General features: G+C 60.4%; 3 protein-coding genes across 5 annotated transcripts; 2 read left to right on the top strand and 1 right to left on the bottom strand.

Moving 5' to 3' along the window:
• Positions 1 to 3,039: 3,039 nt before the first annotated feature.
• FKBP1A (FKBP prolyl isomerase 1A) lies at positions 3,040 to 11,625 on the top strand. Its single transcript, XM_071759575.1, has 5 exons — positions 3,040 to 3,194; positions 3,316 to 3,363; positions 9,002 to 9,114; positions 10,130 to 10,281; positions 10,520 to 11,625. The coding sequence occupies exons 1-4, from the start codon at positions 3,044 to 3,046 to the stop codon at positions 10,256 to 10,258; spliced, it is 441 nt and encodes a 146-aa protein (XP_071615676.1). The 5' UTR covers positions 3,040 to 3,043; the 3' UTR covers positions 10,259 to 10,281; positions 10,520 to 11,625.
• Positions 11,626 to 13,378: 1,753 nt separating this feature from the next.
• SDCBP2 (syndecan binding protein 2) lies at positions 13,379 to 16,662 on the top strand. Of its 2 annotated transcripts, XM_071759569.1 has the most exons (9): positions 13,379 to 13,596; positions 14,152 to 14,222; positions 14,334 to 14,409; positions 14,663 to 14,766; positions 14,925 to 15,086; positions 15,668 to 15,843; positions 15,913 to 16,084; positions 16,202 to 16,293; positions 16,379 to 16,662. In XM_071759569.1, the coding sequence occupies exons 2-9, from the start codon at positions 14,169 to 14,171 to the stop codon at positions 16,431 to 16,433; spliced, it is 891 nt and encodes a 296-aa protein (XP_071615670.1). In that variant the 5' UTR covers positions 13,379 to 13,596; positions 14,152 to 14,168; the 3' UTR covers positions 16,434 to 16,662. The 2 variants fall into 2 exon arrangements, with proteins under 2 accessions (XP_071615670.1, XP_071615669.1); XM_071759568.1 differs by lacking the exon at positions 13,379 to 13,596 and having other exon boundaries at positions 13,870 to 14,222.
• Positions 16,663 to 16,764: 102 nt separating this feature from the next.
• Positions 16,765 to 22,748, bottom strand: SNPH (syntaphilin). Of its 2 annotated transcripts, XM_071759563.1 has the most exons (4): positions 22,545 to 22,748; positions 21,624 to 21,725; positions 20,237 to 20,386; positions 16,765 to 19,563 (listed from the first exon to the last, which is right to left on the bottom strand). In XM_071759563.1, exons 1-4 carry the CDS (start codon positions 22,586 to 22,588, stop codon positions 18,426 to 18,428), a joined length of 1,434 nt encoding a protein of 477 aa, XP_071615664.1. In that variant the 5' UTR covers positions 22,589 to 22,748; the 3' UTR covers positions 16,765 to 18,425. The 2 variants fall into 2 exon arrangements, with proteins under 2 accessions (XP_071615664.1, XP_071615665.1); XM_071759564.1 differs by lacking the exon at positions 21,624 to 21,725.
• Between the last annotated feature and the right edge of the window lie 3,768 nt (positions 22,749 to 26,516).

Raw genomic sequence — 26,516 nt, 5'->3', positions numbered from 1 at the left:
GTCTGCAGGAAGCAGCTGGGTCCTCCAGCCTGCTGGGCACAGCAGTGTTGGTGCTTTTTGCTTGGCGTGGGCTGTGGAGGAGTTGCTGCTCAGCAGTGCTTGAGGGGAACATGCCTGGTGCCTCCTGGAGTGCTGCTTGTTGGGATTGTGCCTTGGTTTCAGAAGATGCTCCCTGGTACCGTGACAACAAAGTTCCTGTCATCCCATTTATTTTTTTTTTAGGATAAATGTTGCCAAGAGAGTACATGTCTTTGTGCTTAGACTGCCCTTTCAGAGGGAAAGGTTTAGAATTTCCTTGAACAAGGGTTGAGTGTTTTAAAGATTGTGCAGAAGCACTGACACCTGGCAGGTGAAACCATCACCTGGGTGGTGAGAACCATCTCCATCCATCTGGGCCTTGCTACCTGAGTCACATCTGGAAAACCAGGAGCTGTTCCATGCAAGAGGCTGGGAGAATGGGGCTGCAGTGCCTGGGGTCAGCCCTCTGGATGGGGGGATTCTGGCAGCTTGGTTTTTGCCAGGCTGGGAGGTTGTGGCTGAAGTGTCAGATGGATGTCAGGAAGAGTTGAGTTGCTTTGAAATCGTGGCCCAGAGGAAAAACCCCCACAGCAGATTCCTGCAGGAGCTTGCTTGGTACCCCCACATCTCTCCTGGCAACGGTGAGGAGGCAGTGGGGAGGGAAGAGAGGAGAAATCAGCTGTCTTGTGGCTGGGAACAGAGCTGTGTTCAGTCTGGTGCAGAGGCAGAGGGTGAGGATGGTTATTTTTAGGGCTGGAGCTGGATCTGACCATGGGGTGACCTTGCAGCTCTCTGGTCTGGTGCACATGGGGAGAATCTGAGCAAATTACTCCCCAGTTGTGTGCTGAATTAATTTGAAGCCTTAAGTCTTGTGGTGCAACTTTGTGATCAATGGGGGGGATTGTGTTTTAGAGCTGTGTCAGGGCACTGGCAGCTCAGATTCAGAACGGTTTCTCAGATACAGAAAGCAGATCCTTTTTCCCCCCCTCCTTTTTTTTATCTTGTTTGTTTGTTTTATTTCCTGGAGCATGGAGCATGGTGCTGAGCCCACAGTCAGGTGTTGGGATGCTCTGCCCTCTGCCACTGTGCTGGCTTCATCCTTGGCTGCACATGGATTTCCAGACAAGAAGTAGAGAAACACTCTGATGATCACTGAGAGTTTCAGTTCCTGCAGAAAGCAGGAATTATCCTCAAAGGTTCCGTGGGACAGAGGAGTGGGCTTGATCCAGAGCTCCCAACCTGCAGCCTGGGCTGTGAACGGGCCCCAGGGAGCCTCAGAACAGGAGCTGAGGCACGAGGAGCAGGGAGCAGCGTGGTGCTCTGTACATCAAATCATATCCCATTTATTTCTGACAGTATTAAATCTGAATGGTCACGCTTTGCCCTCTTGGTATTCCTTGTTTTGTGAGTAGTGCCAGCAGATCATGCCATGCAGAGAGCAGGGAAGGGTTTGGGCAAAATTCACTGGTTTTTAAAGCCTCTGTTTTTTTTCCAGACACCAGAATCTGCCCTGAACCGTTCCTGGGTCTCGACCAGCTGAACCCTGAGCAATGAGGGGTGGTCAAACCTGGCTGAGCTCCTCATCCCTGGGGTTGTTGCAGTGACCTTGCTTGCTGCTAAGATGTGCAGGGAGTTAAAAACAAATCCAAACACCCCCTGGGGCAAGAGCCAGAGTGCCTGACTTGTGCAAGCCTGCCAGCAGGGCCAGGGCTCTGCCGTGGCCACGCACTGAGCAGTTTTGCTCTGTCAGATCCTTGTTTATTGCAGACCCAACTCCTCAGCAGGACAGCCTTGATCAGGAGGGCTGGGAGCGTGCCCCTTCTCCTCCCCAGTTATTTTTCATCTTGACTTTGGGCCTCACACATCTGCCCTGCTGATGGGAGTGTTTGTGGAAAGCTGAGGACCACGGGCACCCTCTGGGTCTTGCAGCTTTAACATTAAAAACAAAAAAATGCTTAGACATCAAGCAGGAAAAGATACCCCCTTGGTATTTCAGTGTTTAAAAGATGCAAGTAAGGAACAGAAGCAATTAAAACTTGCTTCATCCTATTATCTGTTATTTTAAGAGTCTCCTCCCCCTGTGTCCCATTTTAACACACTTGCTGTGCATACTGGCTTTTTATTAGTCTCTTGGCTGTCCTTGGAACTTCTCTGTTCCCCTGTGGACGCTCAAGTTCATCTCCTTGAAGTAGGGAAATAGGACGCTTTGAGGCAAAAATCTTGTGCCTGAAGCAATTGTTGGCTGTTTTTTTTTTTTTAGCCAAAAAATAAAGTAGTTGCTGTTATTCCCAGAATAAAGTCCTTTTGAACGTGGGGTTGTTCAAACCTCTGTCTTTTCTTGACCCTGTCCCAGTAACATGGGGCCCACGCTGACCTCCACCAGCACCGTGAGGAGCAGCATTAGGACAGACATTTAAATCACAGAATTGGGGAATGGTTTGGGTTGGAAAGGACCTTAAAGCTCCCCCAGTGCCACCCCTGCCATGGTCAGGGACCCCTCCTCCAACCTAAGGTGCTCCAAGCCTCATCCAACCTTGGACACTGCCAGGGATGGGGCAGCCACAGCTCCTGGGCGCTCCGCACCCTCACAGTGAGGAATTTCTCCCTAATATCCCATCTCAATCTTCCCCATTTCATCCTGAACCCATCCCCCCTTGCCCTATTACTACTACTCTTACACAGCATCCTCTACGGAGTCTTGGGAACTGTGGAAATAATTAAAACTCTTTTTCTGGGGCTGGGGGTGAGGCCGATGTGCTCTGGAGACACAACACCCGGGGCCGCCCGGGCTCGCTGCTGCGCTTGAAATGGCGCAGGATGGAGCCAACCCCGCACCCTCCCGCACCCCCAGGGCTCCGCGGTGACACCGTGGCGGGCGGGAGGCCGGGCCCATCTGGGCCGGAACCGCCGCGTTTCCCCGGCAACCGCGCGGTGCCAAGATGGCGGCCGGGGCCGGGCAGGAAGGAGCCGGGGCGGGGGCTGAGGGGGAGCGGGAAGATGGCGGCGGGCGGGGGCGGTGCCGGTGATGGCGGCGGCGGGCGGGCTCTATGGCGGCGGCGGAGGCTGCGCACACGTGGCCCCTCCTCCCTCGGGCTGCGGGCGCGGCGGGTGCGCGAACGGCACCGGCACCGGCACCGGCATGGGCGTGCATGTGGAGACCATCGCCCCCGGCGACGGTGAGCCGCCGTGTATCCTTCCCTTCTCCTCCATCCCTTTTCCCTGCTGGGCCGGTCCCGTCCTGGTGTGGGTCCCGGTCCGGATCCCGGTAGGCTGACGGTACGTGTCTTTTCCCCTCAGGGCGGACGTTCCCCAAGCGCGGCCAGACCTGCGTGGTGCATTACACGGGTGAGTACCGCCCGGTACCGGGCCTGCAGGGCGGGGCTGCCCCGCCGGTACCGGGGGACGCTCGCCTCGGTCCGGACCGGTGACCGAGGGTGGGAGATCCGAGGATGCCCCCCGCACGCTCCTCAGAGCCCGGTCCGTGGAATGGGGGGGTCCCGGCCTTCCCCGGGCAGGGTGGGGTGGCCGTGCCCCGGGGAGGGGGGGTCCTGGTTTGTCCCGCGAAGCCCCGGTGGTCGCCGTGGGTCCCGCGGGCCCATTGACGGAGGGAGGGAGCTTTCCCACCCCCATCCTGCCCTCCTTTTGGGGTGCACCGGGAAACGCCCCGGGGGGCGCGGGCAGGGGCACCCCGGGAAGTGCTGGGGGGGTCCCAGGGCTGCAGAGCCCTTCGGGCCGTGAACAGCCAAGCTTGGGGTCTCCCGTGGGACACCAGTGAGTCACACAGCTCCCCCGGGAGCTTTGGGGTTTGGGTCGGAGTGGGGTCCCCCCTTCCAGGGCTGCAGCCCCCTCCCCGATATCGTCCTTACTGCCCCAGCCCTTTGTGGGGTGACACATGGGGTGCCCGTCGGGCAAACCCAGACCCACAGCCCCCCTCCGGGGTGTTTTAAGGGGCACCGGTCCTGGGGGGGACGCAGGGTGGGTAATGCTGGGTGGTCTCTGGTGAGGGGCTGCCCCTCAGCTGGGGATGGTCAGAGTCTGCATGGGGAGAAAGAAACCACCCTTGAGACCCCCCCAAAAATACTTTGCTGCTCATGCTTGGGGGGTCTCCTTCCCCCCTTGGGCACCTTTTGAACAGCTGCAGCTCACTGGGGGTGGTCGCTGTGCTCCAGAGTGTAACACCGACCCATTTGTGGCTGTTTATGCTTAAAAATGATTCCTCTTCCTGCCCCGGCTCTTTCCGCCCTCCCCTCACCCGCACCGGGGGTGCCCCGCAGGGCCGGGCGGGCGGGAGGGCTCGGCGGGCATCCAACCCATCTGCTTCTTCTCCTCCGTCTCCCGTCCTTCCCGTTCCTCCCGTCAAGAGGAAGGAGAGGAAACAGCTCGGTCTCCCCGGGCCGCCCCGTTTCCTCCGCCGGTGGAAGAACAAAGGGAGGTTGGCAGGCGGTCAAGTGGCTCCCGGTGGGCCGAGCCCTGCTCCCTGCCAGCCGTCCCGGCTCCCGCCGTGCTCACGGAGCTCTGCTGCTTCTCCAGCTCTGACCCCCACCCCGGCAAAGCTGCTCTGCAGGGTCCCCAGCTCCGTGTCCCCCCCCCACGCCTCGGGAACGGGGCTGCGTGCGTGGTGGCTTCTTCCCGACGGACCCTCCCCGGCACCGCGCTGCTGCTGCGCCTGGGAGCGGTGCTCTGATTTCCTTTTTTTTTTTTGTTGTTGTTGTTGTTATTGTCTCCTTTTGTCCTTTATCCCCTCGGTTCTCTGCAGGCAGCTTCTGCCCCCCACCCCCCTCCTCAGCAGGCAGCAGAAATCAAACACCTCCAGGCTCTGATGCCGTACTCCTTGCTGAACGCTGCCCGGCCAGAGCCCAGCGTGGGCTTTGGCTTTGGGGAAAACGTTAGAAACCTTTTGGTTCCCTGACCCCACCGTGGTGCCGACCCAGCCCGGAGCACCGTGCTGATGTGCGGGGTAGGATGTGCCACGCTCCCAGGCTCCTTCCAGAGCCCCGTCCCCAGATGCCCTTTGCTTGGGTGCTGGGGAGATCCATCCCCTTGTGCTCCATGGCTGTGGTGAAGCAGCTCCTGCTCCCTAGGCTTGTGGATGCACAGTGACTCGGTTAAAAACTGTTCTGGAAAAAAAAATAACAACCCACACGATGATCCAAGGCTCGGAGGAGTATAGGGAGGTGCCTTGTTCAGCCACTCGGTGTCTGCCAGGGACCAAGCCCCAAGCCCCATGGGTCCAGGCCCCACTGGGAGCAGCCATTTCACCCCAGGGGTGAGGGGCAGGCAGCTCCGGAGATGTTGGTTGCTTGTGGAGGCGAAGGCACATGGAGGGAGCTTTGGGAATTGGACCCTTTCCCCCTCCCTTAGTCCCAGGGGTCCCCATTCTTTGCAGGAGGTCGTGCCTGCAGTCAGCAGGGGCTCCGAAACAGCTTTTGATGTGAAATATGCTACAAAGGGTTGCTAGGGGAGTAAAATCAGGGATAAAAGTTCCCCGGTGTTTTGGGGACTGCTCCTTGGCATGGGGGCTGCGTAGGAGTGAGGGGAGGGGGAGGGGAGGTAGTTTCTGAGCCCCCTGGGTCTGGCTGCTGGGGGAGGAGGCAGGGCAGAGCAGGATGCTGTGCTGGCACGGGTAGGGCTGCCCCAGGGCCGGGGATTTTGTTCTCCAGGATCTGGCTGGGGGTGAAGAGAACTGGTGGAAGGGGGGAGATGCTGTCTGAGTGCACGGACCACAGCCACCCCCCCTGGCTTTGGGACGGTAAATGGGGTCCTGTGGCCATGCTGGGGGGTATGGGGACAGGACCGAGTCTGGCTGGGTCTTCCCTGAGCAGAAAAGTTTGCTGAGCTTGGAGGGATGGAAATGCTGGGAGGGATGGAAATGCTGGGAGGGATGGAAATGCTGGGAGGATGCTGGAGAACACTTGGTGGCTCGGGTGGGATAGCACAGGGGGTTCTGCTGTCCCCCCAGTAGCCAAGCATCACCACGCAGGATGGGCACAGCCCCAGCTGCTCTTCCTGCTGTCTGCCCAGCACGGGGAGGGGGGTTGTGTCCCTGCCCACCATCTCCCAGCACCGCCACGCTCCATGGCAGCAGCAGCCATCACTCTGCACTTGGAGGATGTCACCTACCCAGGTGTGTGAGTGATGGGCAGTGGGTGTTTGGTGCCTTCTCCCCTCCCGTGTCCAGCTGTGGGTGGGATGGGTGATGGGGACACTGGTGCAGGCAGCTCTGGCCCTGGGATATCAAAGCATCTGGTTGCTGGTTGGGGTCAGGATTTAACCTCTGCTGGGCAGCCCTGTCCTGGGTGCAGGGGCATTCCAGGGTTTTTGGGAAGGGTTTCCCAGGCTGTCTCTCCCTCCAGCTGCTCCGGTCTCTCCCGGGGAAGGCAGCTCCGTGCCCCCGGGCAATGGCCATGCCCGGGCTCAGGGCTCAGGGCTGCGGGTGGAGCTCCCTGTCCCGCCGGCAGAACCCGACCCTGCAGGTTTCTCTCGGGGCTGCCTCTGCCTGCTCCTGCACCGCCTCTGCCCGCCCGCAGGGGACCGCAGCCAAGTCCCACGTTGCAGCCGACTGCTGCCTGCCAAGTGTGGCAGAGACCTGGCAGGGCCCTGCTGCCAGCCTGGACAGAGCTGGGGCTGCTTTCTGGAACCCCCTCACCCCGTCCTCTGTCTCTTCCTTGCTCTGGTACCTCCCTGCTGTCCAGAGAATCCAGTCAAGACCCCAGGGGGTAGAATCTTTGGCTCGGGATGGAGCTGGGGCAGGTGGGTTTCCAGAACCCACCTCTGCTGGGCTCTGTGCTCCTCGTGGGACCGGTGGTGGTGAGCAGGGAGCTCTGCTGGGGGCTGCCTGCTGCTCCTGGGGCTCTGCTGGGGCACCTGCTTTTGCCAGGGGATGCTTTGCCTCTGTGTGGCTTTAACATCTCGTTATCTCCTTGCTGAGGGATGGGAAGGATGAGGAAATGATTGTTTGTCAGGGCTGGAGAAATCTCCTGGGAACCTCATGGGCAAAGAAGTGCCAAAGATGAGGATGTTGTCTCCGAAAAAACTGTTTTCCCCACTGGCCTGGGGGGGAACATGGCAGGGATGAGCTCCTTTGTGTGATCTGTGCCTTCCTGGGCTGGGGGGCAGCCCAAGCAATCCATCCCCCCATGGCTGCTGCACCGGCTTAGTCCATTAATCCCTTTTTCCCACAACCAGGGTTCTGCCAGCTCCAGAATGCTTCCTGAGGCTGGATTGAGCCAGGTGAGCTCAGTGGTCAGGCAGGCAGTGCCCTCTGCTCCTGCAGAAGCTCTGCAGCATCTCCCATGCCCCCCGATGGGGCCTTTCTGTTCCCCTGGCCAGGACACTTTTTGGGATGAGCTCCCGTGCCCAGCAGGTTTCCCGGGAGGAGCAGGGGGGTCATGCTGTGTGGCCCCAGGGTTTTTCCCAGGGAAAGGGTGGCAGGCAGGAGATGTCCCTTCTGCTGCCAGCCACCCCACCTCATTGCTGTGCCCCAGGGCTCAGAGCTGAGCTTGGGGTCAGCTCGTGTCACAGCCAAGCAGTGCTGCCAGTGCCAGCCAGTGTGTCCTGCCCTGTGTCCTGCCCTGTGTCCCTGCTGCCAGCATCCCTGCCAGCTGGGAGGAAGGCCAGGGAACAGGAGGGGGGGAGTGGTGCCAGACAGGGTTGGAAGCAGGTCCAGCCACAAAGAGATTTATCCTGGAAGGAGGAAATGAAACAAGTCCAGATTTACTATTCCAAAGTCCAGGGCTGCAGCCTGCCCGGCTGAGCTGATGCTCAAAGCCCTGGGGAAGGGATTTTTTGTTGCTTTCTGTGAAATTAAAAGCTTCATTCTACTCCCTGAGAGGGAGGTGGGCTGCTGGCCCCCACCCCCAGAACCTTCCTGCAGCCCAGAGGCTTTGTTGCTCGCTATCCCTGCAAAGATGATGTATTTTTTTCCCCATGCCCTTCTTTCTGTTCAGTGTCTCCCATCCCCATGGCTGCCCTTGCACCATCATGGGGTGAGCTGGGGCTGAGATTCCCCATCCCATTTTTTGCACGGATGGATTTTTCTCTTGCCCATGGGTGAAGGGAAATCACTGCTTGCCCCACAAGCCTTGCTGGGCAAAGTTAACTTTTCCAGCTCACAGAGCAGTTTCCAGCCAGGCAAACAGCTTTTAGGGCTGTTTTGGGAAGTAAGAAGTGTTTGGAGGGCTGTGCTAATGCAGAGCTGGAGTTGCTGCTCCTATAAGGCAGCTCCAGCTCTGAGATTCCCCAAGAAGGTCAGGCAGGGAGCAAGGGAGGGGAGGAAATTCCTCCTTGGCTCCTGTTGGGGATGTTATATTTAGCCCTGGGGATATCAGCTCAAGGGGCAGCACGTGCTGGGGGAGCAAGGGCTGCCCTGGGTGTGTGTGTCCAGCTTTTGGTGCTGCCTCTTTCCCTGTTGTCATTCCTGGGTACAGGAGGGATTTGGCTGGGATCAGTGGGATGCAGCTGGGCACAGGGTGGGCTGGAAGCCAGCAGCACCCGAGGTGGGACACTGGAGCCCTGACTCTGTTTTGGGTGCTCAAAGATGGAAGCTGACCCGTGGTGAGGTGTGTTTGCTGGTGGGATGGGAAGCACCAGGGCTGATCCTGCTGCCTGTGGGATGGTTGGGAGTCAAGCTGTGAGGTGGGGAAAAGTTTTTTACCCCCTTCCTCCATCTGCTCCCTTTGTTTGTCCTCAGCCCCATCCCAGAGGAGTGCTTCCCTCTGGGTCAGAGCAGCCAGGAACAATCCCACCCTGCTCCTGCCGGGCTGGATGATGCCCCTGGGGGTGCTGGTGGGGGTTTCCCCTCCCCATGCAGGTGTTTCCCCACGGGAAAGGTGCTGAGCTGCAAAACGTCCTTGACTCAGGGCCACGTGAGCCCTCCCAGGGGTGACTGTCACCCGCCCAGGCTGCCAGGTCACAGCCAGCACGCTGTGTGTGTGTGTGTGGCTCCATCCCTGCATCACCATCATCTCCCTCCCTCTCTCCCCAGGTATGCTGGAGGATGGGAAGAAGTTTGATTCCTCCCGTGACAGGAACAAACCCTTCAAGTTCGTGATGGGCAAGCAGGAGGTGATCCGTGGCTGGGAGGAAGGAGTTGCTCAGGTGCCTGCTGCTTTTCTCTCTCTCCCTGGCAGGGCTGGTGCAGAGCGTGGGCAGCAGTCACTGCGTGCAGCTCGTTCTCTATTTTATTATTTTCTTTATTTTATTTTTTTATTTTATTTCGTTCCTCTCGTGTTTCCCACCCCTCCGCCCCCTCGGCGCTGGGAGGCGTGGGTGTGAATATCACCTTCTGCACTGCCACCTGCCAGATGGCAGGAATGGAGCAGGGCTGGCTCCCAGGAACACCTACAGCCCGTGGGGTGACTCACTGGTGACATTTCCCCACTGAGTCAGCTCTGGAGGCACACGGCGCTCGGAACCCTCAGCCCCACGGGGACGGCTCCGGAGCTGCGGAGCCCACGCAGGGGGGTGGGCACAGCACAGCCCCGGCTCCTCCTTCTGTGACTGCAGACAGATGGGGATGTGGCACCAGGCTGCTGGTGGCTGGAAACAAGGAAGGACATCTCAAGTTCTGCTCCTTTTCCAGCCTCTGCTGCCAACCTTTTAGAGAATCAGAGGATTGTTTTGGTTGGAAAAGCCCTCTAAGAGCATCCAGTCCATCTGTAACACAGCACTGCCCAGGCCACCCCCACTCCATGTCCCTCATCCCCACATCTCCAGGGCTCTGAAATCCCTCCAGGGATGATGGGGACTCCCCCCTGCCCGGGGCAGCCTGGGCCAGGCCCTGACAACCCTTTCCTGGGAGAAATTGTTCCCCAGCTCCTATCTAAACCTTCCCTGGTGTAACTTGAGGCCATTTCCTCTTTTCCTATTGCTTGTTCCTTAGCAGAAGGGACCAACCCCCTCAGCTCCAACCTCCTTTCATCTGCTCCTCATGATTTGTGCTCCAGACCCTTCTGATGTTCTTCCCATTCCTCTTCTTATCCCCTTGGTTTGTCCACCCTGGATCCTTGCTCTTGCCTAGTGTAGTGGGGACAGGTCTGTGTCCCTCTTGTTGTCATTCACCCGATGTTTGTGCCCATCTCCTGACATCCCTGTCTTTCTTTTCTGCCCCCAGATGAGTGTTGGGCAACGGGCAAAGATGACCATCTCTCCAGATTATGCCTATGGCTCTACTGGCCACCCAGGGATCATCCCCCCAAACGCCACTCTAATTTTCGACGTGGAGCTCATGAAATTGGAATGAGCTCCCCCAGCACCCGGCCTCGGGTAAGGAGGGGCAGCTGCTGGGGGGAGTGTTGGGGCTCGGAGTCGAGTGCTTCCTGCTGGCAGTGTGGGCAGGATGGGGCCGTGCTCCCCTTCCATAATCGGGGTTTGATTTTGGCTTTGAGCACTCGGGGTGGTGGATGATGAGCCCAGTGTTCCACAAGCTGCCTCCCCTGGCGGGGTCCCTGGGCAGGCAGTGGGTGGGCAGCTTTGTCACCCTGCCTCTCCTCTCTCCCGGCAGGTTTGGCACATGGAGGAACCCAGAATCTCAGCTTCAAGAAGAGTGCACATGACTTTGTATGGAGCTTTTCCTGATAGTCCACTACACTCATTGTATAACCTTACACCTTGATTGAATGCCTTTGGTCACTAAGCTTTGCGTCTGACTCTTCCTCCTTGTATCGTGTTTTTACGTCTTTTTAAACTGTATGCCATAAACCTCAACTCTTTTTGGGTCAAACTCTTAATCTTATTTTTTTGTTCCAGGTGTAGATTACGTTTTACCAGTAGCACGCAGATGGGCTGACCTTAGCTAGGTAGTCATTTGAACAAAAGGAAACCTCTTAGTTACTCCTTTTGGTGCCAGATCTCTTAATGGTGGTTTTTGGTTTTTTTTTTCAAACCCAGAAATTATTGCTGCTGCTGTAAAAGCCATAGCAGAGTGAGGCTGTCGAGGCTGGATGGATGCAGAGAGCAAAGTAGCACTGGGACTGTGTGTGTAGGAACCCTGCCTGGATCTGGGGTGGGGAGGGAGCAGCGTGGCCTTGCCCAGGAGCACCCCAGGAAGGTTGCAGCATCCCTGTGGGCACCGTGGGTTTGCTCCTGGGCAGGGGGTGCTGCTCTGCCCCTGCTTCACTCTGCCACCTCACGGTGGACCTTCCCTCCCTCCCCTCCCCAGCCTGCTTTTGGGTTGATGGGGATTTGTTTGGGTTTTCATCAGAGCTGCACCACACCCCGAGCATTCGCTTGTTGACTTCTTGAAAGGCAAACAGCAGACAAACAGAAGGTGCTGTCTAGAGGGGAGGTGGTGGGGCTGGTGGGGTCAGCTCAAAGGAAACGCCCCCGTCCCCCTCCCATCCCCCTGGGAAAGGAAACATCAGACCTGAGTTGAGGTCTGAGCACACCCAAGTGTTCTCTCCTGACACCTGATGCTGGTCATCACTGCTTGTCTGGGCTCATAGGATGCATCGCTGCCCCCGCTGCTGTCCTCTCTGCCCCCTCCCTCCCTCCCTCCCCCTGCTAGCGACTTGGTAAGAGAAACTGCCACCCCTCACTTCCTTCTCCACTGCATAAAGGTATCAAGTTTTATTATTGCAATAAAAAACCGCTTTATGCTGGCTTTTCTCAGCCCTGTGTCTTGGAGGTTTCTTCCCTTGCCTGTCTGTCACTCAGCACAGTGGGTGCTGAGCTGGGCTCACTGGGTGCTGAATTGGGCTCACTGGGTGCTGGGCTGGGCTCACAGGGTGCTGAACTGGGCTCACGGGGTGCTGTGGGTGCAGGCAAGGCTGGCCTCTGGCTGTGCTGGCTTTGGTGCTCCAGGTGCTTGGCCGTGGGAGCACAGAGGGATGCCTGGGGCTGGCTGTGTGCTGTGGGGAGGTGATGGTGGCCTCGCTGGAATTTGCACCATTAATTGCCTTCCCATAACCTCTGCAGCATTGCCCTCGAAGCCTCTCGTGGCTGTGACTCAGCCTGGACTGGGAGCACCCTGGGAATTTGGATCCTGCTCCCAGGGACCCTTCTGCCGTGGGGAAAGCCCAGTGCTGGATCTCTGTGTATTTGTTTTGGTCTTTTTGGTGGCTGGAGGGGACAAGGTGTGGTTGGAGGTGGCAAGGTGGGACATGGCGTGTCCAGCAGCTGGTATTGGAAAGCCAGATCATGGACCCAAAAGTCTTCTTGGGGGATTTTTGGTGCCCTCAGAGGTGACCCAGGCACCATGGTGAGCCAGCACCCAGCTCCACATCAGCCTGTGCTCCGTTTGCTGGGATCAATAACCCAGGGAGTCCTGGCTCCTGCCTGGGTTTGGTGAGGGCAAAGTTTGTGTTTCAGAGGGCCAGGGAGCAGGGGCTGGGGGCCAGAGGCAGCAGTGCTCCCCCAGGCTTCTTGGGGCCACCAAGCTGTGCAGGTATTAGCACTGCCCTTAATTGCTGATGCAGTGAAACAGAAGAAGGAGCTGCTGGGCTGCCAGCACCACGCTCTGCCCTTTGCTGCAACCCCTTCCAGGGAGAAGCTCGAGGTGAGCTGGGCTTTCTCTTCCTGCAAACCTTTCTGCTTTAATTATTAACCAGTGCCAGGCAGTGCTGTGGCTGCTGCCTGAAGCTAAGCCAGGGCTGGGAGGAGCCCAGGGCCAGTGGTTGCCCTCCTGCCCAGGGCTTGCAGCCCCCTGGGGTGGCTCTCATAGCACCCACCAGTGCCGATGGGGTTTGGGTCCTTCCAGCCGTGGTTTGGCAGGGATGGGGGGGATGGGGGCAGGCACAGACCCCCCAGAACCATCCTTCTCTGGCTGCTGCAGGACATGGTGCTCCTGGCTGTGTTTATTGGTGGTCAGACTGCTCCTTCCCGGACTGGCTGAGGCAGCTGGGCACCATTGGGCTAAAAATAACAAATAAATAGAAAGCTAAATAAAACACTTCCTTCTGGCCTGGCAGGAGGAGTGGACGTGAAGGGAACTGGGATGTGCCCGACTGCAGCTCCACAGGAGGGCTGGCTCAATCCTGGCTCCATCCTGGGCTGGTGCCAGCAGAACCCCACTCCTGGGGACACGGTGGCCTCTGGGACCCCTGGTGCTGGCAGCAGGATGTCCCCGGTGGGTGCTGGAAGGTTGGATCAAAGGGTGATGTCCCCCAGCAGTGTCCTCCCTGTGCCCTGACTCAGTTTTTCCACCTGGAGCTCGGGACTCCCACGGGGCCATCGTGCCTGGCACGTGCTCCAGGGCCACCGGTGAGTGACAAGGTGTGGGGACATCCCAGTGACAGCTGTGTCAGCCCCACGGGAGCAAGGTGTCACCTTGGCAGGGCTGCTGACAGTGGGGCACCCCACTTCCCCCTGGCCCCCCAAGAGGAGAGGTGATGCTGTGGGGAGGGGCACAGCTCCATCTCTGCTCCCCCAGGATGCCCAAACCCATTGAAAGCCCTCCCTGAGCCCACCCCCAGCCCCACATCATCCTGGGCATCTTGATCCCGAGCTTCCTCTTCCTCTTCCTCACCTGTGCCCTGCCCGGTGGGGGTGGCTGAGCCCGCCTGGCCCCTCCCTGGGCTGGGCACCAGATAAAACCCGGGGGCCAGGCAGAGGGAGGCACAGAGAGCCGGGAGGTGCTGGCAGGTGAGTCTGGGGGTGCCAGGGCTGGGTTCTGGGGGGGTCACCCCCCTGGGGATGCTGCTGCTGGGGAGGGGGGTGCTGAGATCCCCAGGCTGTGTGTGGGATCCTGCCCGGTTCCCACGGGAGCTGAGTCTGGATTTGACCCCCACACCCCGGGGTTTGATGCTTTTTGGGGTGGGTGATGGCGTGGGGCAGGGGGGGGTGGCACTGCCTTGGGTGGGCACAGCGTGGGGTGCATTGGGGGGCACATGGGGAGCACGGGGACCTGTGAGGACCATATGGAGGGGCTGATCCCATGGGACATCCCACTCCTCGGTTTGGGTGGTGCTGGAACGGCTCCACTGAGCCGGTGGCTGTGGGGAGGGGTCCTGTCCCAGCCCGGCACAGGGACAGCCGTGTCCCAGCTACCAGGAAGTGGCAGAGATAGTGGCCCTGGTGACACAGCCCTGAGTTACACCAGACCTCAGGTGACAGCCTGAGGCACACGGGGACAGGCACACGGGTCGGGCGGGATGCTCAGGGGGGAGGTGTCCTGTCCCTGAACCACCCTGTCCCCAGGCAGAGCAGCAGCAGCCATGGCAACGCTCTACCCTTCCTTGGAGGACATGAAGGGCCACCAAATCTTGCAGGTCAGTGGCAGCACGGCAGGGTTAGGGGGGTGACCCTCCCTCTCACCCTCGGAGGGTCCCCAGGGGCAGGAACAGAGCCATGAGCACCCCTTCCCCCCCATCTCTCGGCAGGCACAGGCATCTGCTGGGGTGGGGACCCCTCCCACGACGGTGGCCACCGAGAAGCCAAAGCTCATCCCAGGCACCGGTAACGTGGGTGCCATCAGCTGTCCCCGTGGAGGGGCTGTCTGGGGTGGGGGGTGACGGTCACTGCGGGGGGGTGCCCAGCTGAGCCCACCCACAGCTCAGTGCATGGGGTGGGGATGGAATTTGGGGGTTTCCTTCCCTGGGCCCATCCCCTGCCACGTCCCTCGTGCCAGTTGCTGGCTCACGGTCCTGGGGGGGCTTCTGTGGGTTGGGGGGACCCCGCCAGCTGAGGCCACCCTTGGTGTGTCCCCCAGCTCCGCCCGTGCTGTACCCCAACCTGGCTGAGCTGGAGAACTACATGGGGCTCGCTCTGTCCAGCGAGGAGATCCAGAAGAACCTGAACCCAGAAGGCAGCACCGTAAGTACCCCAGCTGGGGGGGGGGTCCCCAGGTCACAGCATCACCTCTGGAGGGGTCTCTGCGGGGCTGCATCCTGCCTGGGATGGGGCCCAGCACCCCATGAGGGCTGATGTGTGCAGGTCCCCGGCAGCCCCGTTGACCCCTGGCTCTGTCACAGGCACTGACCCCCGTCGGGCCCCTCCCGGGACACGTCGTGGCCCCCCTGAGCGGGAACAACGCGGGGCTGCGGCGGGCAGAGATCAAACCTGGGGTGAGGGAGATTCATCTCTGCAAGGATGAGCGGGGCAAGACGGGGCTGCAGCTCAAAAATGTTGACCAGGTGAGGGGCTGGGCTGGCCTGGGGCACGGCACTGAGTGGCATAGCACTGAGTGGCACAGCACGGTGTGGCATGGCACTGAGTGGCACAGCATGGTATGGCACAGCACTGAGTGTCACAGCATGGTATGGCACAGCACTGGGTGTCACAGCACGGTGTGGCATAACATGGGTGACACTGGTATGGTGGCATGGCATGGCATGGCACAGAGAGTGTGACTGTGGCATGGCATGGGGTGGCACAGCGTGGGTGACCATGACATGGCACAGTGTGACTGTGGCGTGGCATGGGGTGGCACAAGGTGGGTGACTGTGGCATGGCACAGAGCGTGTGGCTGTGACATTGCATGGGGTGGCACAGCGTGGGTGACCATGGCGTGTCACAAGACGGAGTGATGCACAGCTGGCACGGTGCAGCGTGGGGTGACATTCCACGGCACAGCGTGGCACCACAGCGTGATGTGGCAACGTGTGACACGAAGTGGCTCGTCACGCCCCAGGGCAGCCTGGCACAGCACGGTGTGGCACGGCACAGCCACCGAGTCCCTGTGCAGCCCCCTGGTGCCATCCCCTCTTGTCCCCAGGGCATCTTCGTGCAGCTGGTGAAAGCCAACTCCCCAGCAGCACTGGTGGGGCTGCGCTTTGGTGACCAGGTCCTGCAGATCGATGGCAAGAACTGCACGGGCTGGAGCAGCGACAAGGCACAGCGGGTGCTGAAGAAGGCGTCCCCGGAGAAGATTGTCATGGTGGTGAGGGACAGGTGAGCGGGCAGCGGGGTGGGTGACACCGGTGGTTGGTGATGGTGGCACTGACCAGGCCGTCCCTGCAGGCCCTTCCAGCGCACTGTCACCCTGCACAAGGACAGCACCGGGCACATTGGTGTCGTGGTGAAGAAGGGGAAAATCGTGTCGCTGGCCAAGGACAGCTCTGCCGCCCGCAACGGTCTCCTCACCCACCACTGCATCTGTGAGGTCAATGGCCAGAACGTCATCGGCATGAAGGTAGGGGCTGTGAGACCCCGGGGTGCAGAACCTCCTGGGGGTGTCCTGGATCCAGCTCTGGGGGGCTGCAGTGGGATGGGGGGGGCAGAGCTGGGCACCCACCAATCTCTCCTGCAGGATAAGCAGCTCATGGAGGTGCTGGCAGGGGCTGGGAACGTGGTCACCCTGACCATCATCCCCACTGTCATCTATGAGCACATGGTCAAACGGTGAGTCTGAGGGGCCCTGGAGCCCACCCCCACCCCATGTGACTCTCCCTGGGTCCCCCCACTGAACTCCCGTCCCTGTGCCCAGGCTCTCGGCGGGGCAGGTGAAGTCATCCATGGACCACTCCATCCCTGACCTCTGATGCCATCGCTGCCATCCCACTGTCCTGGGGGCTGTCACCAGCACGGGCAGCCCTTGTGGCCGAGCCTGTGCATGCTTCCAGAAGTTTGGAGGGGCCACTGGATGTAACCTACACAGCAACCCCAAAAGAAGCTGGTTTAGCCCCAAAACCCTCATCCCTGGAGCGGCTGGTGGCTGCAGAGTGGGGCAGGGGACTGCTGGCTTGTGGTGTCCCCTGAGTCCCCCTGGTCCTCTCCTCCCTTTGGTCAGCAGGGATGGGGCACGTGCCTCTTCCCATCCTGGGGCCCCTGTGTCCCCTTGTGTCCCTCGAGGCCGGCTCCAGCCAAAGCAGACACAGACCCAGTGACATTTATTACATCCACCACAGACAGCGTGTACAGGACAGGGGAAACCAGAAAACCAGGGGGTTACAGCTTTTTTTCACTTCTGCATTTAAAAAATATATTATATAGATTTGTCTTTCAAATATAATCGTTACATTTATTTCTTGGCAAAGCTTTGGATAGTCTAACAGACGTGTACACAGATCCACAAATACATTGCACAAGAGGCGTAGATCCCATCGCCCGCCCCGGCTGCCGTTTTTTCCCCCAAATCCTTCCCCCAGCACCCTGGGCTGTCCCGTCCCCCCCCCCGAGCCCCGGGTGGGGGGTGTGGGATGTGCCCCCACGGGCATCCACGTGGAGCATCCATGGGTGATGGAGGGGATGGGGTGGGGGAAACACCATTAGTTCAAGTCACGAAGAAGCCACAGACATTCGTGAGGAGGAGGGGTGGTGGGAACACCAAGGACCTGGGGTGGGGGAACCCCAAGCCTGGCACCTCACCAGCCCCCACTGAGCAATCGTCGCTGTCTTTGCTTTTCAAAATTAAAAAAAAAAACAAAAAAAAAAAACAAAAAAAAAAACCTTTTTTTTCTTTCTTTCTTTTTTTTTTTTTTTCTTTTAAATCTGGAGGCCACCAGCAAAAGGGAATGGGGCTGGGGTGAAGGGGAGCAGACAAAGGTGCTCGGCTCTGCCTGCGTGGCCCTGCCTGCACCCCATCGCTGCCACCCCCCCTTGGGACAGAGAGCCCCGAGCTCCAGCACAGGGCAGGGTCAGCCCCTTCTCCCGCTGCTGGACCTGGCAGGATCCCCAGCAGCACCACAGCTGGAACCAGGAGAGCCCCAAACGAACCAGGAGAGCCCCAGACCTGCTCCGGGGTGGCCACAGCAAGGGCTGGGGGTCTCCCCCCGCCACCTGGGCACCCGCAGCAGCCTGGCTGCAGTCTGTACCGAAAGAAAAAAAAAAAAAAAAAAAAAAAAAAAAAAAAAAAAAAAAAAAAAAAAAAAAAATTGAATATAGTGCAAAGCAAAGGGAAGGAGGGTCCGAGGCTTTCTCGGACCGCCGGTTCCGGCGCGGTGCCGGGAGGCATCTCCGGAACCAGGAGCGGCTGAGGAGGGGCCGAGTGGGGCAAACACCGCAGCTGGGGGTTGGGCCAGGGTCTGGCTCCCCCCGCCTCCCGCCCACGCCCAGAATTTGCCCTTGTAGGGCAGGACACGCACCCGGGGGGTAACGCTGTGGTCTCCCCCCGCTCTCCGCATGGCCGGGTCGGCTCCTCGCCATCGTCTGCTCTGGCTCCAAGGACACCGGGCAAGCGACAGCAATGAGGGGTGAGCCCACCCGGCGGGGTGCACCCCCCCAAACCCCCCCCCCCCAGCCCGTAGCACCGTGCAGGGGTGTCCATCAGGTGGGGAGGGGTCACAGCGTGATGCTCGGGTGCCACATCCCGCATCACCACGTCCAGCAGCAGTCCTTCCCCTCCTCCTCCAGCACAGGGCAGAGAGGGGAGAGCACCCCCCGATGCACCCACAGACCCCCCAAACACCCCCCGGGGTCTGCATAACAAGCCGGGGCCGATGCCGAACCCCAGGGCAGCGGGGACACGCCGGGGCTTTACAATCAGCAGTCGGGTCCGTGGGGGGCGGTCCGGGGGGGTTCGGGGTGGGTGGGTGTCAGGGCTGAGCGCTGCCCCCGTGGCTGGCGACGGGGCGACAGCCGATCCTGCGGATGGAGTGGAGGGCGACGGTGCAGCAGCCCCGCAGCAGGGAGCTGATGTTGTAGATGGGCTGGTCCTGCCGGCGCTGCGAGCGGCACAGCCAGGCCACCGTGGGCACGGCGGGCACCACCACGGCCAGCAGATCCACGATGAAATGGCGGCTCCAGTAGCTCTTAGAAGGAGCGGCCTCGCAGCCCGGAGCCTCCGGAGCCATCACCTCCTCCTCCGCCACGCAGGCGATGGCCACCGAGGGGCTGGCGCTGGGCGGCTGCCGCACCGCGGGGTTGCGGGTGGTCCCCGCCTCGGCCCCGGCGCTCGCCGTCGCGGCGTGGGGCTCGCCGGCCGGCAGGTCCGTGGCCCCGGTGGGGTTGGAGAACTCGGGGCCGGGGATGACGTCTTCCATTTCCGAGACCCAGGCGGAGGTGGGGCTGCCCAGGCTGCAAACCTGGGACTTCATCACCTTCTCCAGGATGGCGTCCAGGTCGGGCTGGCAGGGCACGAAGTCCGTCTGGATGGCGCGTTCCTGCATGCAGCTCGCCTGCACCCCCGCCTCCACGCCGCACCGCAGCCCCAGCAGCTTCTCGTAGGTGGAACTGGGGGGCAGGCGGGTGCCCGGCTCCCCCCCCGCCTCCAGTGGGTCCGTGTGGCCGGGAGCCTCCTCCGCCCCCGCGAAGCCGCTGTCAGCCCCCTCGTCCAGCGAGATGGTCTGCGAGCCCCCCACGTTGCGGTCCCCGGCCCCCTGGTCGCTCAGCTTGGTGTAGGTGGAGCTGCGGGTGAGGGACCGGGCTGGAGACCCCCCGGCCGACTCGCCAGCCCCCTCCTCCTTCTGCGCCCCGTTCTGCGCCACCTCCATGCTGTGCAGCAGCGTCTCCAGCTTCTTGTTCTGGATGTTGATGTCCACGAAATACTTCTGAAGCCCTTTGTCCTTCTCCAGCAGGTTGTTCTTCACCGTGTCGATGACCTGCTTCAGCTGCTTGATCTCCTTGCGGGCTTCCTTCAGCGCCAGCTGGGCTTCCACACGGTGACATTCCTCCTCGATCCAGTCCTCCTGCATCCGAGACAGCTGAGTCTTCAGGTCCTCGATCTCAGCATCCCTGTGAGAGATGGGGAGGGCACCGCCACGGCACTGAGGGGGCTGCGGGGCCACCTCCGTCCTCACCTGCCCCACACTGAGTTGGAGCATCCAGCAAAACCCACAACTGGGACCTAGGGATGGATCCAGGGGCTTGGGAACCTTTGGGAGGGGTGCTCAGGACCCTCGGGAGGGATATTCAGGGGCCCTCAGGAGGGATGCTTGGGGACCCTCGGGAGTGATGCTCGTCCCCTCCCTGGAGGGGCTGCAGAGCCCAGGGCTGTGTGGGGACAGGCAGGTGCCCCGGGAGGGCACGTGGCAGCTGGCACGCCATGGAGGACGTGCCTAAGCCTGAGAGGAGCAGATGGGGATTAGCTACCCTCTGACGCTGAAATTCAGGAAAAAGCGTGGCAAAGACTTAACCAGGGGCTCAGGGGAGAGCACGGCCACCCCAGGTGGGACACGTGGGCTCCACAGACCCCAAACCCAGGAGCAGTGATGCTGGGTGCCCACGTGCTGAAAAAGCCACTGCAGAGCCACAAACCTGGGCATGACTCCAAGGACCAGATGTGGCACTGGGGACTGAGGACCAGTCGCCAACAGGAGCTGCCACCATGGGTGGTGTGAGCTGGGACCCTTCTCAGCTTCTCTTGTTCTGGGGGGGGGGGGTCTGTGCCCGCTGTCCCCCCACTCACCTGTCCTGCAGCCTCTCCTGCGTGTCCTTCAGGCGAGCCTTGAGGTGCCGGATGCAAACCTCCTTCTGCTGCAGGGGTGTCAGGTACTGCTCGGGTGTGGGTGGCTTTATCCCATGGTTGTCACTGCAGAGGTTGTACTTGGACGAGCGCCTGCGGGGACACGGCTGTCACCCACTCACCGGGGCTTGTGCCGGCACGGGCACGGCAGAGGGGCCCCAAGGGATGCTCCTGGGGTGCAGGGGCTGCATCCCAAAGGAGCCCTGTGGGTGGGAGGAGCAGGGAGGGCTCCCAACCCTGCCAGTGCTGCCCATGGTCTCTGAAGCCCTCTGCAGCCCACCCACCCGGGGTGGTGGGCCCATGAGCAGTGGGTGCTGAGGTCTCCATGTGCCCAGAGCAAGTTTTCTGGGGAATGACAGATGTGGATGGAGCCCTCTGGTGGGATCAGCCCCATCAGAGATGGAGTCGGGAAGTGGGTAGTGAGAGGGTGTGGGATGGAGCAAGTCTGGAGCTGGTGGTTGACCTGCCTGTGGAATTCTGGGGCATCCGTCACCTGCACCAAACTGGGACAGTGGCACGTCTGGACCCTTCTTGTGCCACCACTGGGGTGGATGAGGTGACATCCCTGGTCCAAAGAGCCCAGGGTGACATGGAGAGCGAGGGCTGGCCAAGGGAAGGGGACAGGGAGGAACGCAGGGAGCTGGGCACAGCATGAGATGCTCCAGCATAGCACAGTGGGGTGCACCAGCACCCCTGGGCATGGCAGCAGGATGATGGAGACTCTGCACATGGCAGTGGGGCAGTCCTGAGCCCCTGTGTGTGGTGTCAGGCAGCCCAGCAGCACCAGTAACCTCCAGCCAGAGACATGAGCATCACACTGGGAGCAGCCAGGCAGGACCGTGGCCTCAGGAGAGCCACTGCTCCCTGCCATGGGGGGTGTGGGATGTTCCCAGCTCACCCTCAGGCCCCCCGATGACAAACCAGGCTGCCACCTCTCTTGCCAAACATCCAGCAGGCAGCAGGAGGGGATGGAAACGAAGCTCTTGTCCACCATGCCCTTGGTCCCAGAGGACCCCGGGTGTCCCTCGGGGCGCGGGAGCGGAGGGAGGGACACGTGCAGCGTGCAAGCCACGGCCACAGCAAGAAGGAAGGGGGTGCCAGGCTGGCAGGGAGGGCACAGGGAGGGAGAAGACACGACAACGGCGATGGAGGAAGATGGTGGGGGTCTTGGTGAGACACACCAGCAGCTCCTCTGGCTCCCCCAGCCACCAAGCACACAGCCTCACTCCACTGGGCTCTGCCCTGCTGGGCACGGGCACCACGGGTGTCCCGGTCCCCACTGTCCAGGGGGCCACCCAGCAGCCACCCGGGGCCACGGGTGATGGGTTACCTTGGGGTGGGGCTGCTGTCGCTGCCCTTGTAGGAGCCCGAATTGCTGCTGCTGCTCAGCGAGGAGGTGCCGTAGGTGTCCCTCCCGGGGGGCGAGGGGCGCCTGGAGGCAGGGAGAAGAGGCTGTGTCTCAGGCCGAGTGGCTGAGGGCGCTGAAGACTTAAAGAAGGAGGCAAAGCCACTCCGTCCATAAAACCCGCGACTGCCAACCACCACACCGAGAACACACAAGACAAAAGGACAAAACAAACAGCAGGGATCAAAATGGCACGGACACGGGTGCAAAGGCAGGGCTTGGGGGGCGGGGGGGAGGGCTGCCCACCCGCTTTCCCCCCTCGGCGTGGCATCCCTGCACCCTGAGGATCAGGAGCCCCTGGGGAGCTCAAGCCACCCATTGCCAGCTCAGCACCCAGACCGGGTGTTTGCCTTCTCTCTCTGCCTGGTGGCACAGTTCCTAAAATAACAGCGGCTCAGGGCGTGGAGATGTTTTGGGGGGAATAAACGCTTTCCCCCCCACCTCCTCTTTTTCCTCTCTATATCACTGCAGCTCAAGGAGCCTTTCCAAGGGCTCACACACCTCCCAGCTCGCCCCGACCCCAACCTGCACCACTGCCCAGGATCCCCCCCTCTCACCCATCACCTGCCTTTGCCCGGGCGGACAGAGGGCTCGGTCCCGGCAGACGGACAGAGGGACGAGGGGTGCAGCGCTCGGGGGGCTGCGTGCACGGGCGGGGCAGCGCTGTGCGGTGGGCAGTGACATGCAAAGCCCCCCGAAAGCCGGGCTGGGGGGTTGGTGCTGCCAAGTGGGAGCTGGTGGTGGTGGTGGTGGTGTAGGTGGGGCTCGTTCCCTCCAGTCAGAAGCAGCACCGGGCAGGCCCGGCGCCCGCCCGGTGCCGGGGGGCAGAGGCTGCAGCATATTCACCTTCGGGATCCGGTGGACGAGCGTCTGCTCCCCGGCAGAGACATCGCCGCGGGTCCGGGGCGGGGGGAACTGCGGATTAAAAGCGACAGAGAGAGGAGGTGAAAGTAGGGGTCAGCCCCTCAGCCAGGGCAGCAGTTTAGACCCCGCTAAGGGGACAGATGTGAACTGCATCCCCTGCACATCTGGGCTGTGCTCCCTGCCTGCCTCCCGCTGCCCAGGAACGCCGGGATCCTGCCCCAGCAGGGCACGCTGCGGGCTGGGCACTTGCTTTGCTTTAATTAAGTCAGAATGCCCCGTACATCAGTGACACCAGGTGAGGAGGAAAAGATCCCTGCGTGATGCGGCAGCAGCTGCTAATCCCTGGGGAAGCACAGAACCCATTTTCCTGTAAATAAATAGGCCAGATCCAGAGGCTTGTAGCAAATGGCAGGAGCTGCTGGAAGAGGCAGCAGTGGGGACGTGAACTGCTGCAGTGGGGGGAGCTACAGAAAGCATCTGCTCAGCACCTCCATCCTGCCGAGCATCCCATGGGGCTGCTGCGATGCTCACGGGTGGCCAGGAATGCCCGGGCTGAGGGCACCCTGCAGGCTCCCTCCCCATCCCTGAGCACATTCCCGATGCTGGTATATTGTCCCAGATTTTAGCAGCTCCAGCCCAAAGCACCACGAGTGATGGGACCAGGCAGCTGATAATCAATCGATCTGGAAATGCCAAGTGCTGCTTGGCCCTGCTCCAGGATAAGGAGAGAAGCGGGAAAGGGGGGGAGGCAGGAGAGGAGGGAGCAGGGACAGCTCCCCCCCGTGCAGCCTCCTGCATCTGCCACCCCAGGGCCATTTTTTTCCAGGCTACCTCCTGCCTAATGCTCCTAGCCCACAAGGACCAGCCCAGGCCTCCCCTCTGCCCAGGATTTACCACTCCCAGCTCCCCAAACCAGGGCATGGAAGAGCCTGGAGAGGTGGAGCAGAGGAACAGCAGTGTGCAGGGGAGGGGGCTGCCAGCATCCCCGGGATACAGCGAGCTGGCTCGGGGGGTCCTGCTGCTCCCCGCCGGGATGGATTTGTCAGTGAAAGGCCTGGGCAGAGGGAGCTCTTCCAATATCTCCTGAGCCGACAGCCTGCGTGGCTGGGCGGCTGCGGGCTCTGCTACTGCAGCAGCGTGAATCAGCATCCCGCAGCAGAGCCGAGCGCGGCCCCGCACCGGTGGGAGCAGCCCCGGCAGCGCCATGCGGGGCCTCCGGGGGTTAACTCCTCATGCCACGGGGTCCTGCCCAGAGGTGCTCTCAGATTCGGGGGGGTTTTTGGTAGTGTTTGGTTTGATTTGGTTTGGTTTTTTTCCTGGGACATTCTCAGCCACAGGGGTTAAATCCTCGCCCTCTCGCAGCCTCAAGCCCCTGCCCTGGCCCGACACAGCCTGGCGGTACCCGGCATTGCTGCCTCTCCTTTTCCTCAGCCTGCTCACCAAACCGCTCCGTTATCACCCGCCCACCCCAGCACCCGCAGCCGGATGCACCAGCATCCCCCAGAATCCAGGAGGCCTGGATTCAGCCTCACCCCTGGGAAGCTCAGTTCTTCCTCCCACTGCTGCAGACCGCCCTGGCACCCATCCCAAGGCTTGATGCTTCTCCCAGCACCAGCAGGTTTAGGGATTAAGAAGCCTCAGAGCAGCCCTGTGCTGCTGCTGCTGCTGCAGGGAGCTTGGCCAGGGGCTGCCAGAGGGCCCCAAAATCCTGTGGAAGTGGGAGCACCGTCCTGCACCCTGCCCAGGTCCCCATCCCCAAAGGTGCTGGGCAGCCAGGCTTCTCCAGGGGGGCTGGAGTTTAATCACCAGTAATAAATTATCACTGTCTTTACTCCCAAAGAATCACTGGGCCATTTTGGTCTCCCCAAAAGCTTTGCCATGCCCATAGCCCCACCACAGGCAGGCTGGGCAGAGGTACCACCAAAGCACACACCTTCCCAGTTCATGGCTGTTTTGTGTCCTTGCACTCAGAATTATCACTGTGGCATGGACCAGGATCTGCAGCAACAGTGTAAAGGGACCCTGACCACGAAAGCAAGAGGAAACCCAAGATTCTCTCACCACTAAAATGTAAAAACCATCTAACTGTGGGGCAGGAGTCAGGGCAAAGCCTTGAGGGCAAGGAGGAAAGAAGAAATCTCATAAAAACCTGTGGGTAGGAAGCAAGCCGAGCTGGGAGGTTCACTGCTTTGGGTCAGAAGCATCAGGGATGGGGGGCAGAGGAGCTGCCCACAGCAAGACCCACCTGAAAAAGCAGCATGGGGGCAAAACACCAAAAATTAACATCAGGAACCTCAGCAGCAAGAGAGGAAATTCACAGAGCCAGAGGACAATGTGCCAGGCCAGTGATTCCCAGTCTGCAAACCCCAAGTCATGCAAAGGGTGGATGAGATCAAGCCAAGACTCTTGTGCCAGCTGAGACAGTGAAAGGGAGAGAATTCCTCCACCTTATTTTCATCTCTGTAGAACAAGAAATGCATTGGGACATCTCGCAGGACAGAGAAGAAATGCAGAAGAATCCTATTCTTGTGGGATGTTCCTGATGAAGACATTTTGTGCCCCAGGAGAGGGAACGTGTCCTCAGCCCAGGCTCTGGAAGGGACCCTGAGCAGCAATAACTCGGCCTCAGAAACGAGCCAGGAACTGAAACCAGTGACACAAATTGCAAGCCCTGATCCCTGCATTCAAAGAGTTCATCCCCATACTGTTAACCCATCCCTAAGCCCAAAACACAACCCAGGGGCCAGGCAGGATGAACATTGCCCTTTGCAAGGTTTAACACTCCCTTCTGGAGCCACCCACAGCAAAACTCTGTGATCCAGCCCATCGTGGAACAGAAAGGCAGCTCCTGGAAAAACAAGAGCACAAAGCAGTGCTTATTCTGTGGAGCCAGCCTGGGGAATCCAGGCTGAATAAAAGTGCTGGCCCTTGGTAAGGAGACAGCCAGAGTCACCTCACAAAAAGCTGAAAGCCCCCCAGGGTGGGATGGAGCACAGGGGGCACACGCAGAGACCCCTCCTCAGAAGCACAGCTCGGAGCTGCTCCCCGAGCACTTTCCTGCTGCTGTCAGCAGCTCCCAGCAGGGCTCAGGCAGCCACTGCCACACCACTAATGGCATCTGACCCCCCCAGGCATGGCATGTACTGTCCCCAGCAGCACGGGTCACTCAACCTCAGCACATCCCCCAGGGACAAGCCCACCACGCTGCCACCACCTGGGGTGGGTGATGCTGTGGGGGGTGGGCCCACAAGATCCTGCCAGCCACAGAGGGGATCTGGGGTACCACAGCCCCACAGATCACACCACCATGATGACAGAAAGCCAGGCAGGTGACACAGGGGTGACAGAGCACCCCGAGGCTCAGCTCAGCACCCAGGGGAGCATTTCTCCAAGAACTGCAGCATAACCAACATTTTGGGATTGCTGCCCCATAGAAACACCTCTTTGGCTTGAATGCCACCACATCCCACACCATGCCAGTGATGGAGGTGGGGCTGGAGAGGTATTGCTCCTCTTAGAAGCTTCCTGCATGGAAAACAAGGCCACAGGACACAAGAAACCCTCACCATTGGCTCAGTGACGATTTTTCAGCCCACTCCTCAGAGGTTTTGCCACTGTGAGCTCTCATTTCCCAGGAGACCCCCTCTCTGCTGGACTTCTGCAGCATTCAGAAGGCTCCAGCTCCAGCACTGGCCCGAGCAGCCCCTCCAGCTCCTCCTGTCCCCCAGGGAACACACAGAGAAGGTGGGAGAGCCGCTGGGTTTGTCTGGCAGCCCCAGCCCCCAGCACGCACCCACCCCGGCCGCCGGTTTTCCAAGGATTTCTCGCTCACTGCTTCTTTTGTCAGGGATCCCACCACCCTGCCCGCTCCCGGATTCCCTTGTTTGCTTTGGCGCATCCGGCGTCAGGAACAATTTGCGAGGGTGGCACCGAGCCCAAGTGCCTCTGAGCGGC

Source organism: Heliangelus exortis, chromosome 16 (assembly GCF_036169615.1).
Source record: "Heliangelus exortis chromosome 16, bHelExo1.hap1, whole genome shotgun sequence".
NCBI classification, from domain to species: Eukaryota; Metazoa; Chordata; class Aves; order Apodiformes; family Trochilidae; genus Heliangelus; species Heliangelus exortis.
The sequence above is the reverse complement of the archived record's forward strand: the minus strand, read 5'-3'. Positions and strand labels throughout refer to the sequence as shown.

Excerpts from the sequence above, each read along its gene's own strand:
- SNPH (XM_071759563.1), bottom strand. The coding sequence starts at position 22,588 with ATGTCTCTGCCGGGGAGCAGACGCTCGTCCACCGGATCCCGAAG. Across the intron at positions 21,726-22,544 it reads TCGTCCACCGGATCCCGAAG|GCGCCCCTCGCCCCCCGGGA; the intron begins GTGAATATGCTG and ends CCCTGCCTCCAG. Across the intron at positions 20,387-21,623 it reads GACAGCAGCCCCACCCCAAG|GCGCTCGTCCAAGTACAACC; the intron begins GTAACCCATCAC and ends GTGTCCCCGCAG.
- FKBP1A (XM_071759575.1), top strand. The coding sequence starts at position 3,044 with ATGGCGGCGGCGGGCGGGCTCTATGGCGGCGGCGGAGGCTGCGCACAC. Across the intron at positions 3,195-3,315 it reads GACCATCGCCCCCGGCGACG|GGCGGACGTTCCCCAAGCGC; the intron begins GTGAGCCGCCGT and ends TTTTCCCCTCAG. Across the intron at positions 3,364-9,001 it reads CTGCGTGGTGCATTACACGG|GTATGCTGGAGGATGGGAAG; the intron begins GTGAGTACCGCC and ends CTCTCTCCCCAG.
- SDCBP2 (XM_071759569.1), top strand. The coding sequence starts at position 14,169 with ATGGCAACGCTCTACCCTTCCTTGGAGGACATGAAGGGCCACCAAATC. Across the intron at positions 14,223-14,333 it reads AGGGCCACCAAATCTTGCAG|GCACAGGCATCTGCTGGGGT; the intron begins GTCAGTGGCAGC and ends ATCTCTCGGCAG. Across the intron at positions 16,294-16,378 it reads TATGAGCACATGGTCAAACG|GCTCTCGGCGGGGCAGGTGA; the intron begins GTGAGTCTGAGG and ends CCCTGTGCCCAG.